Raw genomic sequence first — 13,953 nt, 5'->3', positions numbered from 1 at the left:
ACTCCCAGTAGGGGCCGGGGCAGAGAGACGCCTTCAGGGCCAGAAACCCTAGGAGGCAAATACCCCTGGGAGATATTACCGCCACCCCCTGCCCCAGATAGAGAGCGCCTCGCAGAGCGGGGACGAGGACAGACTGTCAGAGGACAACGCCCCCCAGGCCTCCTGGGAGACCCCGGAGCAACCCCAGGGGCGACAAGGGCCTTGTGAGGGCCAGGGCGACCTCTTCTTGGTTGGGGGCGATGGGGACACGGGCGCCGCAGGGCCTCCTCCTCCTTCTCTTGCTCCGGCTGCTGCTGCCACGCGGGACCTCAGCTGGGAGCCTGCATAACCCAGGTGAGTCGCGGCCCGGCGACTGGGCCGAGGTCACCATTCCCTCCTCGGCCTCCGCGCCTAGAACCCGAGTCCCACTGGCGAGGGGGCAGAGCAGGTGGTGGCAGCAGCTGAGCAGCCCGAGGGCCCCGTGGGCGCCGGGGGCGCTGGCTGGGGAGCTGGGTGGGAGTTGGCATCGGAGTGTGGGGTGAGGATGCCCGGCAAGGGTCAGGACCTCCCAGGCCCCGCCGTCGCCGTGCAGGCCTGTCCGAGTGCTTCCAGGTGAATGGCGCAGACTACCGCGGCCACCAGAACCGCACGGGCCCGCGCGGGGCTGGCCGCCCGTGCCTCTACTGGGACCAGACGCAGCAGCACAGCTACAGCAGCGCCAGCGACCCCCACGGCCGCTGGGGGCTGGGCGCGCACAACTTCTGCCGGTGAGGGGCGGGGCCTTCGCTGGGGCGGAGCTCGGTGCACTATTACAGGCGTTGGCCCGGAGCTGGGCCTCGGCATGGGCGGAGCGGAGGTCTCTGCTGTGCCGGCACAGGGGCCATCTCGAGGGCCTGGGGGCGGGGCTTAAGCGTGGGGTAGAACCTTTTCTGACCTGGGTCGGGCCGTAGGCGCATAACTTCTGCAGAGCCTCAGGTCAGGCCTGGGCACTCAAGGCGCCCATAAGGGCGTGGCGTAGTCAGAGGGCAAACCCTGGAGTGAGGGGCCGGGCCCTTGGCTCACATCTTCTTTTGAGACACATCTACTGGTGGTGACGGAGGGATTGGGGGTTCAGAGCCACAGTTTCGGTCTGAAGCGGCAGGGACCGAGCTGCGCGGGAGGACACTTCCCTGCTGAACCGCAAAGCTTAGGGCTCATCACTTCTGCTTTAAAGCAGGATTCCAAGACAAGGGACTTGGCTGAGGCCCATGGCTGGGTGGAGGACTAATACTACAAATGGCCTCAAAGTCTTCATAGCCTATCAACAGCTGAAGACCTAAAATCAGCCCCCAGGGCCCTTTAATGACTTCCCAGCGTACACTCGGAAGTCGACATCCATTCTGGTGGGCAAACCAGAATTTGCTCGAACACACACGGTGGCCATTTTGAGAATAAGCCGTGGGTCAGGGCTGGAATTTGCCATTCTTGGGACAGGAGGATCCCAACTATTTCTCTTGTACCAACAGTAACCCAGATGGTGATGTGCAGCCATGGTGCTACGTGGCCGAGACAGAGGAGGGCATCTACTGGCGCTACTGCGATATCCCCACGTGTCATAGTGAGTGGGCCGGGATGGACAAGGGTGGAAGCCGGGCTGCCTGGGCAGAGTTCGCTTTTGGAGGCGCCTCACTGAGCCTGACTCTGCTGCCCCCTCAGTGCCTGGGTACCTGGGCTGCTTCGTGGACTCCGGGGCACCCCCGGCCCTCAGCGGCCCCAGCGGCACCTCAACAAAGCTCACTGTCCAGGTGTGCCTTCGCTTCTGCCGCATGAAGGGCCACCAGGTATTGCCCACCTGCCCAGACCGGTGGTGACCCCTGACCTTGACCTCAGGACCAAATCAACTTCGAACTCTGAGGCCAAACCTTGACACTAATTTCTGAACCCCCAGCCCGATTCCCACTTTCGACCCCAACCCCTGGCTCCCACTACCCCACCCCCACCCCAGCCCCTGTCTCGGTGGTCACCCAGTCTGTGCTCCCAGTTGGCGGGCGTGGAGGCTGGCTACGCCTGTTTCTGTGGCTCTGAAAGCGACCTGGCCCGGGGACGCCCGGCTCCGGCCACCGACTGTGACCAGATATGCTTTGGCCACCCGGGCCAGCTGTGCGGCGGTGATGGGCGCCTGGGCATCTACCAAGGCGAGGAGTGGGCAGGGATGAGGGGCCCGGGTGAGGGGAAGAGTCTGAGTGAGACTCAGCGATGCCGTGACAGGGGGCGGGATCTGGGAAGGGAAGGCGGTAGGTTGGGGGCGGGGCTTAATAAAGGGATTGGGTTGAGGACTGGGCCCGAAAACGGGACTGGGCTGAACCTGGGGCCAGGGGTCTGGGTCTGAGGACGGGACCTGAGAAAGAAATTGTTTGAGGGCGAGACTTGAGGAGGGAATTAATAGTTTGACAGCGGGGCCTATGGAAAGGGTTGGACGGGGTCGGAGGAGGGAGTTGGGCTGAACCTGGGGTGGAGGCGGGGTCCGAAGATGAGGCTGGTCTGTCTGGGGCGGGGCCTAGCTGGGAAGGGGCGGGGCTCTATGTAGAAGGAGGAGCCCGCCGGTCTCCGGGTTCTGACCGCCGGCCCCGCCCACAGTGTCCGTGGGCTCCTGCCAGGGGAACTGGACTGCACCTCAAGGTGTCATCTACTCCCCGGACTTCCCGGACGAGTACGGGCCGGACCGGAACTGTAGCTGGGCGCTGGGCCCCCCGGGCGCCGCGCTGGAGCTCACCTTCCGCCTCTTCGAGCTGGCGGACCAGCGCGACCAGCTGGAGCTGCGCGACGCCGCCTCGGGCAGCCTGCTCCGCGCCTTCGACGGCGCCCGCCCGCCGCCGCCGGGGCCGTTGCGCCTGCGCTCCGTCGCACTGCTGCTCACCTTCCGCAGCGACGCTCGCGGCCATGCGCAGGGCTTCGCACTCACCTACCGCGGTGAGGCCCCGCCGCGTCCCCCCTCAGCCCGCTCCCCCGCCAGCCTGCCTCACACCCCTCTCCGCAGGGCTGCAGGACGCCGACGACCCTGCGCCCCCCAAGGGCTCGGCCCAGACCCCTGCAGGGCCCCCCGACGGGGCCAACGTGAGCTGCAGCCCCCGGCCTGGAACTCCAGAGGCCGCGATTGGGGGTGAGACGGGCGTGGGAGGCGGGAGAGAGTTTGGGGAACAGACCCTTCCAGCCCTGTCCTCACCGCACTCGTGTGCCCGCAGCCCAGGTCTTCTTGACGGTGACGGCCGTCTCAGTGCTGCTGCTGCTGCTGCTGTCCCTGCTGCGCCTGCTGCGCGGACGGTGCGCGCTCTGGGACAGGACCTGAGGGCGGACCTTGCCGGGAGCCTGACGCCCCACCCCGGTGCCCCGGGGCGTGGGGGGCCCTGGTGGGAAGCTAGGGCCCACGACGGGAACAGGGCTGGAAGGAACTCCTGGGTTCGAGGGACGAGGATCACGCGTTCGAGGGACGCATGGGATCACAAGCGAAGCAAGGTGCTGGAGGTGAGGTTGGTTGGGGGTTCGGCTGACGTCTGCTCCCTCTCTAGGAGCTGCCTGCTGGCTCCGGGTAAAGGGCCCCCAGCGTTGGGGCCTTCCCGGGACCCCGCAAGAAGCTGGGCCGTTTGGTACCGCCGGCCTCGAGGGGTCGCCCTGCCCTGTCCTCCCGGGGACCCCCAGGTTGAGAGTCTAACCGCGAGTTACCGGCCATTGAGCGCCTCCAGCCAGAGTTCCCTGCGCTCACTCTTCTCTGCTCTCTGACTCGGGACCCCCAGGGTCCACTGGACCCTCCTGCAGCGGGATAGACTCCTGAGACCCTTTGCCACACACTGCCTACCTTGGCCTTCTGCCCCTTTGAAGTTTGGCAGCTCGGCCTCTAGTCATCTCAAGGAGGCCAGACGTTGGACAGGAAGCATCTGGTGCTATTATTGGGAACTTCACGTGACCCTCGGGGTCCAGATGGTCAAGGCAAAAGGGCAAGAGGAATTCGACTTCCCTCATAAACCTGGATACCTGGGTCTTTGAGCCCCTTCTGGGGTGGTTCTGGACTGCTGCCCAAAGTGAAATGTGAGAGGTCAACAAAAGTGGTCAAAAGACTAATCATAGGTTTTGAATAAAAGACCTATTTTGGTACAGGGCTCCGGAATTTCTTATGTGTGGGAAGAGCTATGAGGGTACAGTGCCAAGAGTGGTTGTGTACATGCAAGTTAAAGGCGTTCATCGCAAAGAGTTTCATGTAGCAGCCTGGAATGCAGAGGAACCGCGGAGGCGGAAGGATGAGTGGGCGGGGTCCTGGAGAAGGGGAGGAGGTGGAGGCCGGTTGTCAGCAGGGTTAAGCAGAAGAAGGGATGCCTTCGTAGACCTGATTTAGGATGAACCCTGGTGGGGACCGAACTTTCTTCCCTGGCCTCCTGCCCTCTCTCCCTCTCCGTTTCCTGCCCGTCCTGGGCGGGGCCGAAGATGCGCCTTTGGCTTGAACAGTGAGCGACTTTGGCCCAGACCAAGCTCGAAGAAGCCTGGCCCGAAGGGCAGGGCCTCACTGGAGGGCTCCGGGCACGTCAGGCACACCCCTAGAGGCCCGGGCATCTCGGCACGCCTTGCTGCGCTCCGGGGAAGTCGGGCGAGTGGAGATATCACCCGTGGAGTAGGGGCGCGCCGGCTCTAGACCTGGCCCGTCCGAAAATCCCGGGTCGGCAGCACCTTGGACAGAGACCGGGCTGTGGGGTGCTGCAGGGTGGAGGGGCTGTGCCCGGGAGGGTGAAGGCCCAAGGGTGAGTCAACCTGGCGGTAGCGCGAAAAGCCCGGGCGCAAACTGCAAGGGAACGCGAGCCACCGGGACCCAGAAAGTCGGGTCCCAATCCAACAGGAACCCCATGCAAATAAGACTGGGACCGCATATATTATGCTAAGACGCTGAAGTTCTGGGCGGCTGCCGGGAGGAACCTCCCAGTCGGCCGCGCCCATTGGCCCTCGCAGCCGCGACGTCAGGAGCCCAGAGCGCGAAACCCTGGCGGGATGGCGGGGGCGAGCAGCTGGGGCGGAGCCTGGCGTCCCCTCCCGCGTCCGGCCGCGCCCGTCCTCCCGGCAGCCCAGAGACTACTGGCCGCTGCCGCCGCCACAGCAGCCGCCGCGAGCTGTCCCTGCACAGCGCCTGCCAGCCGCACTGCGCTCCGGATTCCTGTGCGTCCCCGGCCTCCGCCCAGGCGTGGGGTCGCGGGGCCCGCGCGTGCGCAGCGGGGCACGGGCCGGGACCCCCGGACCAGCGCGTGCGCGGACCGAGCACTGGGAGGTGGGCGGGCGCAGGGATGAGGCTCCGGGTGCTGTTGGCCCGCTGAGGAGACCCGGGGGCAAGAGGAGCGCGGACCGACTTCGCCCGGCCGGGCCATGGCGTTCCTGGCCGGGCCGCGCCTGCTGGACTGGGCCAGCTCGCCGCCGCACCTGCAGTTCAACAAGTTCGTGCTCACCGGCTACCGGCCGGCCAGCAGCGGCTCGGGCTGCCTGCGTAGCCTCTTCTACATGCACAACGAGCTGGGCAACATCTACACGCACGGTGAGCCGCGCCCCTCATCCCCCATCCGCGGCAGCCCTGCCCGCGCCGGACCGGGGGCCCGAAGGCCGAGGAGAGCCCCAGCGCCCAGGTCCTGGGCTGCCCCGGCCCTGGCACGGCCAGGAGCCGTGGTGACAAAGCTGCCATTGTGCCGATCGTCGCTGCCCGCGTCTGCTCCCCCGGCGGGGCCCCCGGGGCAGGCGAGGGAAGCAGAGTCGGAGACCGAATCCGCTTAATCCCTCTGAGCCCTGGGAATAAGGAATCTGGTTTCCGGCTGCTTCGTAATCCCTGCGCCCTGGCACCCTCTACCGCCAACACCCGTCCCGGAGATGGGTGTTGACTTTGGCGAGGAGGGGCCCAGGAGGAGAAGCTAGGCCCCGGCCGCCCTGCAGCCCCCGCCCGCCCATAGCAGCCCAGCTGCCGGGCTCCGCCTGGTGGCGGCTCCTCCCCCCCTCCGACCCCGCCCCGGGCCCCTCCTCCGCGGCCCCGCGGAACTGTGCTGACACAGCCCTGCCCGTCCTTGGCCTACCCGGGTGGATAGAGGTGCCCTGAGTGCGCTGGGACCAGCCTTGGTACCTGCCCCCAGGGGGACTGTGGCCTGGCTAGACCCTGCCAAGAGTGGGCAGTCAGCGGCCACAGCCTGCCAGTGCCGACCTTTGACCCATGTGAGGGCAATGCCAAAGTGCCTGCAGGAAGTGGTAGGAATGGTTCTGAAGACCTGGACTGGGAGGACTGGAACTCCCTGAAAAGGTGCCTGGGTAGAAGATGGAACAGGGTTCTTTCAGCCCCCTGCCCTGCCTGGCCTCACCTGCTCTGGTGGACAAAAAGGCCCACAGCCTCCATCTGTCTGGTCCCTTCTGGAGAGGAGAGGACATAGGGATTGGCAGGAGCAAGATAAGTGGCCCTGGGATCTGTTGTCATTGCCTACATGTCGGATTCAGAACTCACCTTGAGATCATGCCCCCTCTGGCTTCTGCTGATATATACCTAGGCCAGATTGGGGAGTGGGGGCCCCCTGCTTTCCTGGGAAGTGGTGTGGTGGCTGCAAGGGTGAGACCAGCTTGGGAGTCAGACTGCCCAGGGCTCTGTGCTGCTTCATTGCTTACTTGCTGGGGTTCCCTGGGGCAGGTTACTCAGTTTCCTCACCTATAAAGTGGGAATAATGGTCTCCCCTTCCCAGAACTATTGTGAGCTCTGCTAAATAAAGTTACTGAAAGCCCAGAGCCTGCCTCTGTCCAGGGCCGGCCAAGAGTTGGCCAACAGCCTTGTCAGGACCTGTCTTGCTCCCATCCCTCTAGTGTGTGGCCTCATTGAGGACATGACTTGTCCTCACTGCTGAAGCTGTCTGATGGAAAACTGTCTCCCTCCCCCAGGGCTGGCCCTGCTGGGCTTCCTGGTGCTGCTGCCCATGACCTTGCCCTGGGGTCAGCTGGGCAAGGATGGCTGGCTGTGGGGCACACACTGTGTAGCCTGCCTGGCACCCCCTGCAGGCTCTGTGCTCTATCACCTCTTCATGTGCCACAAAGGGGGCAGCCCTGTGTACACTCGGCTCCTTGCCCTGGATATGTGTGGGGTCTGCCTCGTCAACACCCTCGGTGAGCCAAGGGATGGGGTGGGGGGCGGAGGGCTTGAAGGATGGGAGCTGGGGGTTGGGTACACTCACATGAGCCTGAGATAGAAAGGGCAGGTATCAGGGAAACTGGAAGAAAAAAAAAAGGGACAAGGGCAGGTGGATCCCCAGACTGATGTGCCCTCTCCTGCCTCTCTCCTCTGTGCAGGGGCCCTGCCCATCATCCACTGCACCCTGGCCTGCAGGCCCTGGCTGCGCCCAGCTGCCCTGGTGGCCTACACCGTGTTGTCGGGTGTGGCAGGCTGGCGGGCCCTCACCGCCCCCTCCACCAGTAGCCGGCTCCGCGCTTTTGGCTGGCAGGCTGGCACCCGCCTCCTGATGTTTGGGGCCCGGGGAGTGGGGCTGGGCTCTGGGGCTCCAGGCTCCCTGCGCTGCTACCTGCGCATGGATGCACTGGCACTGCTTGGGGGGCTGGTGAACGTGGCCCGCCTGCCAGAGCGCTGGGGACCGGGCCGCTTCGACTACTGGGGTAACTCACACCAGATCATGCACCTGCTCAGCGTGGGCTCCATCCTCCAGCTGCACGCTGGCGTCGTGCCTGACCTGCTCTGGGCCGCCCGGCACATCTGCCCCCTGGACTGAGCCACCTCCCGCCCGCCATGCCGGCCTGCTCACAGTCTTCTAGGGCCAACAGCACCATGCTGGCTCCCTGGATGCTTCCAGCAAATGGGACTTCCTAGCGGGGAGCCCTCGTCTGTTCATCCATTCTTCCCTGTGGACTAGCCTCTTTTACTCACACGTTGGATCTCCACTTCCCCTTCCTGCCTTCTTCCACGGGACTTATAGGCTGAAAGGAAACCTTCCCTTCTCTGGGCCTGTTTTTACCCTCTGTGACCTGTGAGGTTTGGGCCAAAGGGACAGTTGGGATCCTGCCAGCCCAGAGCCATCACCCACCCTGACCCTCACATAAGGCACCTCACAGCTGCCTAGCCCAGCCTCCTGCCCTCTGTCTGTCCACCCTGCATGCTGGCCCTCCCAGCAGCCCGTTCTCCCTGCTGTCCAGAGACTGGAATGAGGGGTCTGGACAATAGGACTAGCCTCTTATCCCAGGACCTAGGGGCAGGAGGGTGGTGGCTGCTGCTTTTTCCAAGCAACTGGCACAGAGATGTAAAGAGCTGAATGGCCCCGGACCCAAGCCCCACTGGACTGAGGGCACCCTCCACCTTGAGTGCTCTGAAAGCTTGACCTGCCCAGCAGGGACATGCCTGCTCAGGAAATCTTTGCTCCACACAGTGGGTGACTCCCAGCTCCAATCTGCCAGCCTGGGGCTTGGGGCCTTGCAGCAGAGCTCAACCTTGGGCCGTCGCAGGGGCCTCAGACCCTGGGCAACGTCAGTAAGCGCCGTGTTGCCATGCAAGCAAGCTTGGGTACTCCCAAGATTCAAATACCTTTTATTAGACACGGCCAGGCAGAAGGGACCACTGGAGTTTCCAGATGGACCCCAGCCTCCAGGAGGATGGAGGGAAGGGGCTAAGAGGTTAAAAGTGCCGAGCCTGGGCCTGTGGGCTCAGGTTGGGCCCAGTGAGTCCTCGAACAGGCTGAGGAGGTTCCGAGGCTCAAAGGCGGGGAAGGTGCCCTGTGGAGGCTCTGAGTCAATGTCACTTAGGTCCAGAGAATCCCTAGGGGGAGAGAAGAAAGAGAAATGACTCTCAGGATCCAAAAGCTGCCCCCTCCCACCCCCTGGGACCCTGGGCCCGCTCACCTCAGCGTGTACCTGCCCCGGGAGGCAGGGGAGCCACTGCAGGGGGTGGAGGTGCTCCCGGCAGCACTGGCCAGGATGGCCTCTGGAGAGAGCGAGGGCCTGCGGGGGGTAGGCAAGACAAGCAGGGTGTTGAGGGGAAGGGAGGAGGCCACGGCTGGGTGGGAGCAGCAACACCAATCCTGACCCTGTGCGGGCTCCGAGCTCCTGCCTGACACAGGCAGGTGCCATTCTCGGACAATGGGCATTGGTGGACATTGAAAGAACACTCTGACAACTTCTAAAGTCTACCTGACCACACTCAAATGCCACCTCTGTCCCTTTTCAGAACACATGGGCTCTGACTGAGCTGACTTTGAAATGACCTTGTGGTATCTGAAGCTCATCTGGCACTTTGCCTGCTATAAAGCACCCCCATGGCAATGGGGTGACATTCTCGTAAGGAAGGGGTTAATGGCGTGATTCCTTCTGAGAACTGTCTGCCCTGAGCTTGTAGTTTCCTTTGCAGTAGTTTCTTAATTACAGCCTCTCACTTGGCCACCAGGCACGTGGGACTAAGGAATTCCTCCCAGGGCGGGAGCTCACCAGGCTCTGGGGGTTTTGCGCCCTAAGAGGAAGGATAACACCTTGCCCTTGGGTATTGGCAGCCTCTGGGGGGTGGGGGCTGCACCGCCTGCCTTTCCCAGCAGGTGCTGTGGCCCCTGTGCTGCTCCCCAGCATGGCAGCACCCTCACTGTGAGGTTGCCAGTTCGCCCTGCTCCGTACGGCCCCTGGTCCACACACTGAGATTAGAAGAAACAACTGCATTCAAACTAGGCCAGGCCGCACCCCCACCAGCCTTGGTTTCCTTCCCGGCGTTTGATGGGGGCCAGGTTTGTGGGAGGAATGCCGGTTCACTACTAATTCCCGTGGGGCTGGGGCCTGGGCCTCAGGCATGGGGTTTGGCCATGCTGACGGCCCGTCTCCCCCAACTCCCAGCCGCCTGCCCAGAGTCCTCACCCACCCTATGCTGTCGTCATCCCAGTTGCTGGCGAGGCTGCTGTCCAGGAGGAGGCTGCAGGGCGGCGAGCCAGGTGGGGTGGCCGGCGGACCCAGGGGCTGCAGCCAGCTGGCAGGGTGTGCCAACCCGTGCCAGAGCCAGCATAGCAGGGAAAGCAGGGCCTGTGGGGACAGGGGGCCGAGGGAGGCTAGGTAGACCCTGGGCCAAGGAACAGAGCAGGGCCGCCCATCACCTTCCCTGGCTTACCTGCCACAGGGCCCACCCTCGACTGAGGGCCTCGGCAGCCATGTACCACAGGACGGTCCAGGGCCGCGGCTGCCTGAGCATGGGCAGGGCCAGCAGGGCCTCGGCTGTGGCCCGCAGCTTGGGGTCAGGTTCCAGCATCATGGTGAGGACAGAACGCAGCTCAGAAGACAGGCCTGTCCCCGGGGCAGGGCCACATCAGAGGTGATGGGGCCTTGAGCCTGGCAGTCCCTTGCCACCAGCCACCCCCCATGAGAGCCTGCCCTCCCTGTGGCAGTGCATCCCCTCCAATCCTCTCCTCCCACTCACCAGCAGTGAACTCAGGGGGCAGGTAGCCCTGGCGCAGCTGCTGCCAGCCCTCCCCACCATGGGGCAGCTCCATGTTGCACGCCACCTCCAGGATGGTGAGACCCAGGCTGGGAGGGACAGGGACAGAAGAGGGGCAGGGTTGACTTCGAGACACAGAACCCAGAGCCCCAGGCTACCCCCAAGAAGAAGGGTAGGAAAGGGATGCTATCTTCCACCATGAGCCAGGGAGGTGGGGAAGGAGGCGCTGGGGGCCCTAAGAAGGTCTCGGCAGGGCTGATGATGGGGACTATATCATGGAGCACAGACCCCGGGCCCAGCGTAGCTCACACACCACCTACCCCCCCACCCCGCCCCAACAGGACTGGCACTCTGGTCGCTGTTGTTAACAGTGATGTTCTCATCATCCTGTTGATGTGACTGGATGCTACTGTCAGAAGCAGAGCAGTGGTGACCAGCATGGACCTTGGAACCCAGCGCCTGGTCCAGGCCCAGCCTCACCACCTGCTCACTGTGGACTGGGGGAAAGTCCCTTAACCTGCTGTGCCCAATTCCCCTGTGAATGGAGTAATAATAGTCCCTCCCTTGGAGGTGTGGTGAGATGAGTGAAGAGACAAGTGAATCAGGTAAAGTGGCTCCAGAGGGTTCTCTGATTAGCTTAACTCTCCAGACCCCTCTCAACTAGAGGGCGGGACCCCCAACCCCTTGGGGAAGCATCTCCCAGCAAGTCTTCCTGACTTTGGGCTAGGATGGTGACCCTCTGCTGACCACTCCCCCGCCCACCAGGAAGAGCCTCCCACGTCGAGCCCTACCTGAACACATCTGCCGCTGTCCCATAAGCGCCTTGAAGCAGCTCGGGGGCCATGTAGCGAGGGTCTCCCTCCTGGGCCTCGCTAGCTCCGGATGCACCCAGCTCCACCAGCAGCCCAAAGTCACCCAGCTTGCAGCGGTCCCGGGGCCCCAGGAAGATATTGGAGGGCTTGACGTCAAGGTGGACCAGGCCTTGGCTGTGCAGGTGGGCCAGGGCCAGCAGGATGTCCCGCAGGTAGCCCCAGACCTGGGCCTCGGGCAGGCTGGCGCCCCAGGCCTCACAGTGCTGCTGTAGGCTGGGCCCACACAGCTCTGTCTGCAGGTATAGGATGCCGCCCTCCTCCCAGGCTTGCTCCAGCCGCACGCAGCATGGGTGCTGCCCCACCTTCTCATGGCCGCCGACCTCGGCCAACTTGCGGGCCCGGTCCTTGGGGCCCCGGAAAGGTGACATGCAGCGCTTCACGGCATAGAGCCGGCCGTCTTCCTTGGAGCGCACCTGGAAGCAAGGGGGAACAACCACTCAGGAGGACAACCCAGATGATTCTGTTAAGATTTCACGTGTGCGGAAGGTATGGCATGGCAGCTACCTTAGAGTGACCCCCACGTGTGCAAGAGCAAAGCTGGACAAACCTCCACCCCAGGTGCTGGTTTGCTGGTGACCCAGCGAAAGAAGAGACAGGGCAGACCTCTAAGTACAAGCCCAGGAGAATGCGTTAAGTAAAAAAGCTGCCTACAGAGCAGCACGGGCAGTGTGGTCTGCCATGCGGCATATGAGATGGGTTTGTTTCTATCTGGTCAATTCCAGAGAATTACAGAGAAAAGTCTGGAAGGAAGAACGCCCACCTGAGAATCACCGTGGTTTCCCCTGACCTAGGGGCCTCTGTACTTTTTAACAAAATTGTCTTCATGTAGTATTTGTGTAAGGAAAACTACCATTTTAGAGGAAATATACATGATTGGAAAATATATTTTAAGAAACAAAAGGTGGCATGGAGGTGTCGCCTGAGTGCTTGCAGCAGGAGGGAGGTGGGGTGGGCACTGCACTGGGGGCGGGAGGTGGCCTGGCTCCGGGGCCTTGTGGAGCTTGCCAAGACCCCCACACGGCTGGCACCAGGCAGCAGGAGGTGGCAGGTGGGAGCCATCGCAAGGCGTGCCAGGCTCTGGACAAGGGGAGAGTGTGTACTGAGGGGGCCTCAGAGGGGCCTGCATGTGGGGTTATGAGAAAGCGGCCAAGTCCAGCACTGAGGGGAGCCTACCAGCCCAAGAGGTGGGCCGTCAGGGGAAAGGAGGGGAACAGGCTTCCCAGGACACTGTCCCATCCCAGCCAGGGTGGCGAGGCGGCAGGGGGTTACCCCAGACAGGCCTGGGGAGCTGTCACTGACTCACCTTGAAGACCTCTCCATAAGAGCCGTGGCCCAGGCGGCCGAGCCTGTGGAAACTCTGCTGGAAGAAGGACTCCGGCCGGCTCGGGTCATACCCGGGGCTCTGCAGGGGCTCGGAGGCTCGGCCTTGGAACGACACCCGCCGGGGCTGGGGCTGGTGCCAGCCTGGGGTCCGAGGAGGGAAGAGGCGGCTGATGGGGATGCTGCCCTTGGCAGGGGGCCGGGGTGGGAGGCTCCGACTGAGACCCCGAGACCTCTTGAGGGAGAAGCCAGGTTCTGCATGGCGGAAGTAGGCTGGGACCGGGACGGGGGTGCCACTCAGGGGTGGCGGGGTGCCCTCTTCGGGCACAGGCATGTCCAGCACAGGAGCCCCCAGAGTTCAGAACAGTGTGTCACTCAAAACAGCACCTGGTCCTATGGCCCCAAAGAGGCTGCAGAAGAGAGCCGAGTCTACGCCACACACACACACTCTGCTTTAGGCATGGAGGCGGTGGGCACAACAAGCACCTGGTGGAAAAAGGTATACAAATGTATGCACGCCTGCAGGTGGTCACCTGCACCTTGGGGGTTAGAGACACATAGACTGAAAACCACAGGGTCGTGTCCTGGAGGTTCCCACAGTCCAGCAGAGGTTAAACCAAGGCATGTTCTGGAGCCAGACCATACCTGTGTGCACATCTCTGCCTTGTTTGGCCCTAAAATATCCCACCTTGGGGAACTCCCTGGCGGTCCTGTGGTTAGGACTCGGCACTTTCACTGCCATGACCCAGGATTCAATCCCTGGTTGGGGAACTAACATACCGCAAGCAGGGTGGCATGGCAAACAAACAAACAAACAAATAAATAAAACATGGCCAAAAAACTAAATAAATAAAACTTAAAAAGAAAAAATCCAGGGACTTCCCTGGTGGCACAATGGTTAAGATTCCGCACTCCCAACACAGGGGGCCCGGGTTCAATCGCTGGTCAGGGAACTAGATCCCACATGCATGCCACAACTAAGAGTTTGCATGCCACAACTAAGGAGGCTTCTGGCCGCAACTAAGACCTGGTGCAACCAGAAAAAAAAAAAATCCAACCTCTTCCAAGACTGTAAGGTAGAAATATTAACACAGGTCTGCTATCCTTTATCTCCAATTCCAAAGGAAAAAAGAAAGTCTAGGGCTTCCCTGGTGGCACAGTGCTTAAAAATCCACCTGCCAATGCAAGGGACATGGGTTTGATCCCTGGTCTGGGAAGATCCCACATGCTGCGGAGCAACTAAGCCCATGTGCCACAACTATTGAAGCCCGCGCACCTAGAGCCCGTGCTCCACAAGAGAAGCCACCTCAGTGAGAAGCCCGTGCACTGCAATGAAGAGCA

The 13,953-nt window shown here is 62.7% G+C and overlaps 3 protein-coding genes across 7 annotated transcripts; 2 read left to right on the top strand and 1 right to left on the bottom strand.

Moving 5' to 3' along the window:
• Positions 1–239: 239 nt before the first annotated feature.
• On the top strand, positions 240–3,735 carry KREMEN2 (kringle containing transmembrane protein 2). 4 transcript variants are annotated; one of them, XM_060285264.1, is made up of 9 exons: positions 240–333; positions 572–746; positions 1,485–1,576; positions 1,675–1,799; positions 2,117–2,153; positions 2,596–2,928; positions 2,996–3,118; positions 3,201–3,279; positions 3,525–3,735. In XM_060285264.1, exons 1-9 carry the CDS (start codon positions 240–242, stop codon positions 3,733–3,735), a joined length of 1,269 nt encoding a protein of 422 aa, XP_060141247.1. The 4 variants fall into 4 exon arrangements, with proteins under 4 accessions (XP_060141247.1, XP_030704447.1, XP_060141248.1 ...); XM_030848587.2 differs by having other exon boundaries at positions 2,000–2,153; XM_060285265.1 differs by lacking the exon at positions 3,201–3,279 and having other exon boundaries at positions 3,525–3,667.
• A 1,315-nt stretch (positions 3,736–5,050) lies between these two features.
• PAQR4 (progestin and adipoQ receptor family member 4) lies at positions 5,051–12,192 on the top strand. 2 transcript variants are annotated; one of them, XM_030848601.2, is made up of 3 exons: positions 5,051–5,524; positions 6,895–7,116; positions 7,300–12,192. In XM_030848601.2, exons 1-3 carry the CDS (start codon positions 5,359–5,361, stop codon positions 7,731–7,733), a joined length of 822 nt encoding a protein of 273 aa, XP_030704461.2. In that variant the 5' UTR covers positions 5,051–5,358; the 3' UTR covers positions 7,734–12,192. The 2 variants fall into 2 exon arrangements, with proteins under 2 accessions (XP_030704461.2, XP_030704462.2); XM_030848602.2 differs by lacking the exon at positions 6,895–7,116.
• PKMYT1 (protein kinase, membrane associated tyrosine/threonine 1) lies at positions 8,556–12,946 on the bottom strand. The gene is made up of 7 exons (XM_030848598.2): positions 12,596–12,946; positions 11,212–11,705; positions 10,403–10,509; positions 10,097–10,269; positions 9,854–10,011; positions 8,854–8,952; positions 8,556–8,770 (listed from the first exon to the last, which is right to left on the bottom strand). Exons 1-7 carry the CDS (start codon positions 12,944–12,946, stop codon positions 8,659–8,661), a joined length of 1,494 nt encoding a protein of 497 aa, XP_030704458.1. The 3' UTR covers positions 8,556–8,658.
• Positions 12,947–13,953: the final 1,007 nt, after the last annotated feature.

This window comes from Globicephala melas, chromosome 15, assembly GCF_963455315.2.
Source record: "Globicephala melas chromosome 15, mGloMel1.2, whole genome shotgun sequence".
NCBI lineage: Eukaryota > Metazoa > Chordata > Mammalia > Artiodactyla > Delphinidae > Globicephala > Globicephala melas.
This window is presented reverse-complemented; position numbering and strand designations above follow the sequence as displayed.

Coding starts and splice junctions, on each gene's coding strand:
- KREMEN2 (XM_030848587.2), top strand. CDS start 240: ATGGGGACACGGGCGCCGCAGGGCCTCCTCCTCCTTCTCTTGCTCCGG. Junction 334..571: donor TGGGAGCCTGCATAACCCAG/GTGAGTCGCGGC, acceptor GTCGCCGTGCAG/GCCTGTCCGAGTGCTTCCAG. Junction 3,280..3,524: donor CTGCGCCTGCTGCGCGGACG/GTGCGCGCTCTG, acceptor CTCCCTCTCTAG/GAGCTGCCTGCTGGCTCCGG.
- PAQR4 (XM_030848601.2), top strand. CDS start 5,359: ATGGCGTTCCTGGCCGGGCCGCGCCTGCTGGACTGGGCCAGCTCGCCG. Junction 5,525..6,894: donor GGGCAACATCTACACGCACG/GTGAGCCGCGCC, acceptor TCCCTCCCCCAG/GGCTGGCCCTGCTGGGCTTC. Junction 7,117..7,299: donor CTGCCTCGTCAACACCCTCG/GTGAGCCAAGGG, acceptor TCCTCTGTGCAG/GGGCCCTGCCCATCATCCAC.
- PKMYT1 (XM_030848598.2), bottom strand. CDS start 12,946: ATGCCTGTGCCCGAAGAGGGCACCCCGCCACCCCTGAGTGGCACCCCC. Junction 11,706..12,595: donor CTTATGGAGAGGTCTTCAAG/GTGAGTCAGTGA, acceptor CCTTGCTTCCAG/GTGCGCTCCAAGGAAGACGG. Junction 10,270..10,402: donor GCCCCCTGAGTTCACTGCTG/GTGAGTGGGAGG, acceptor CCCCGGGGACAG/GCCTGTCTTCTGAGCTGCGT.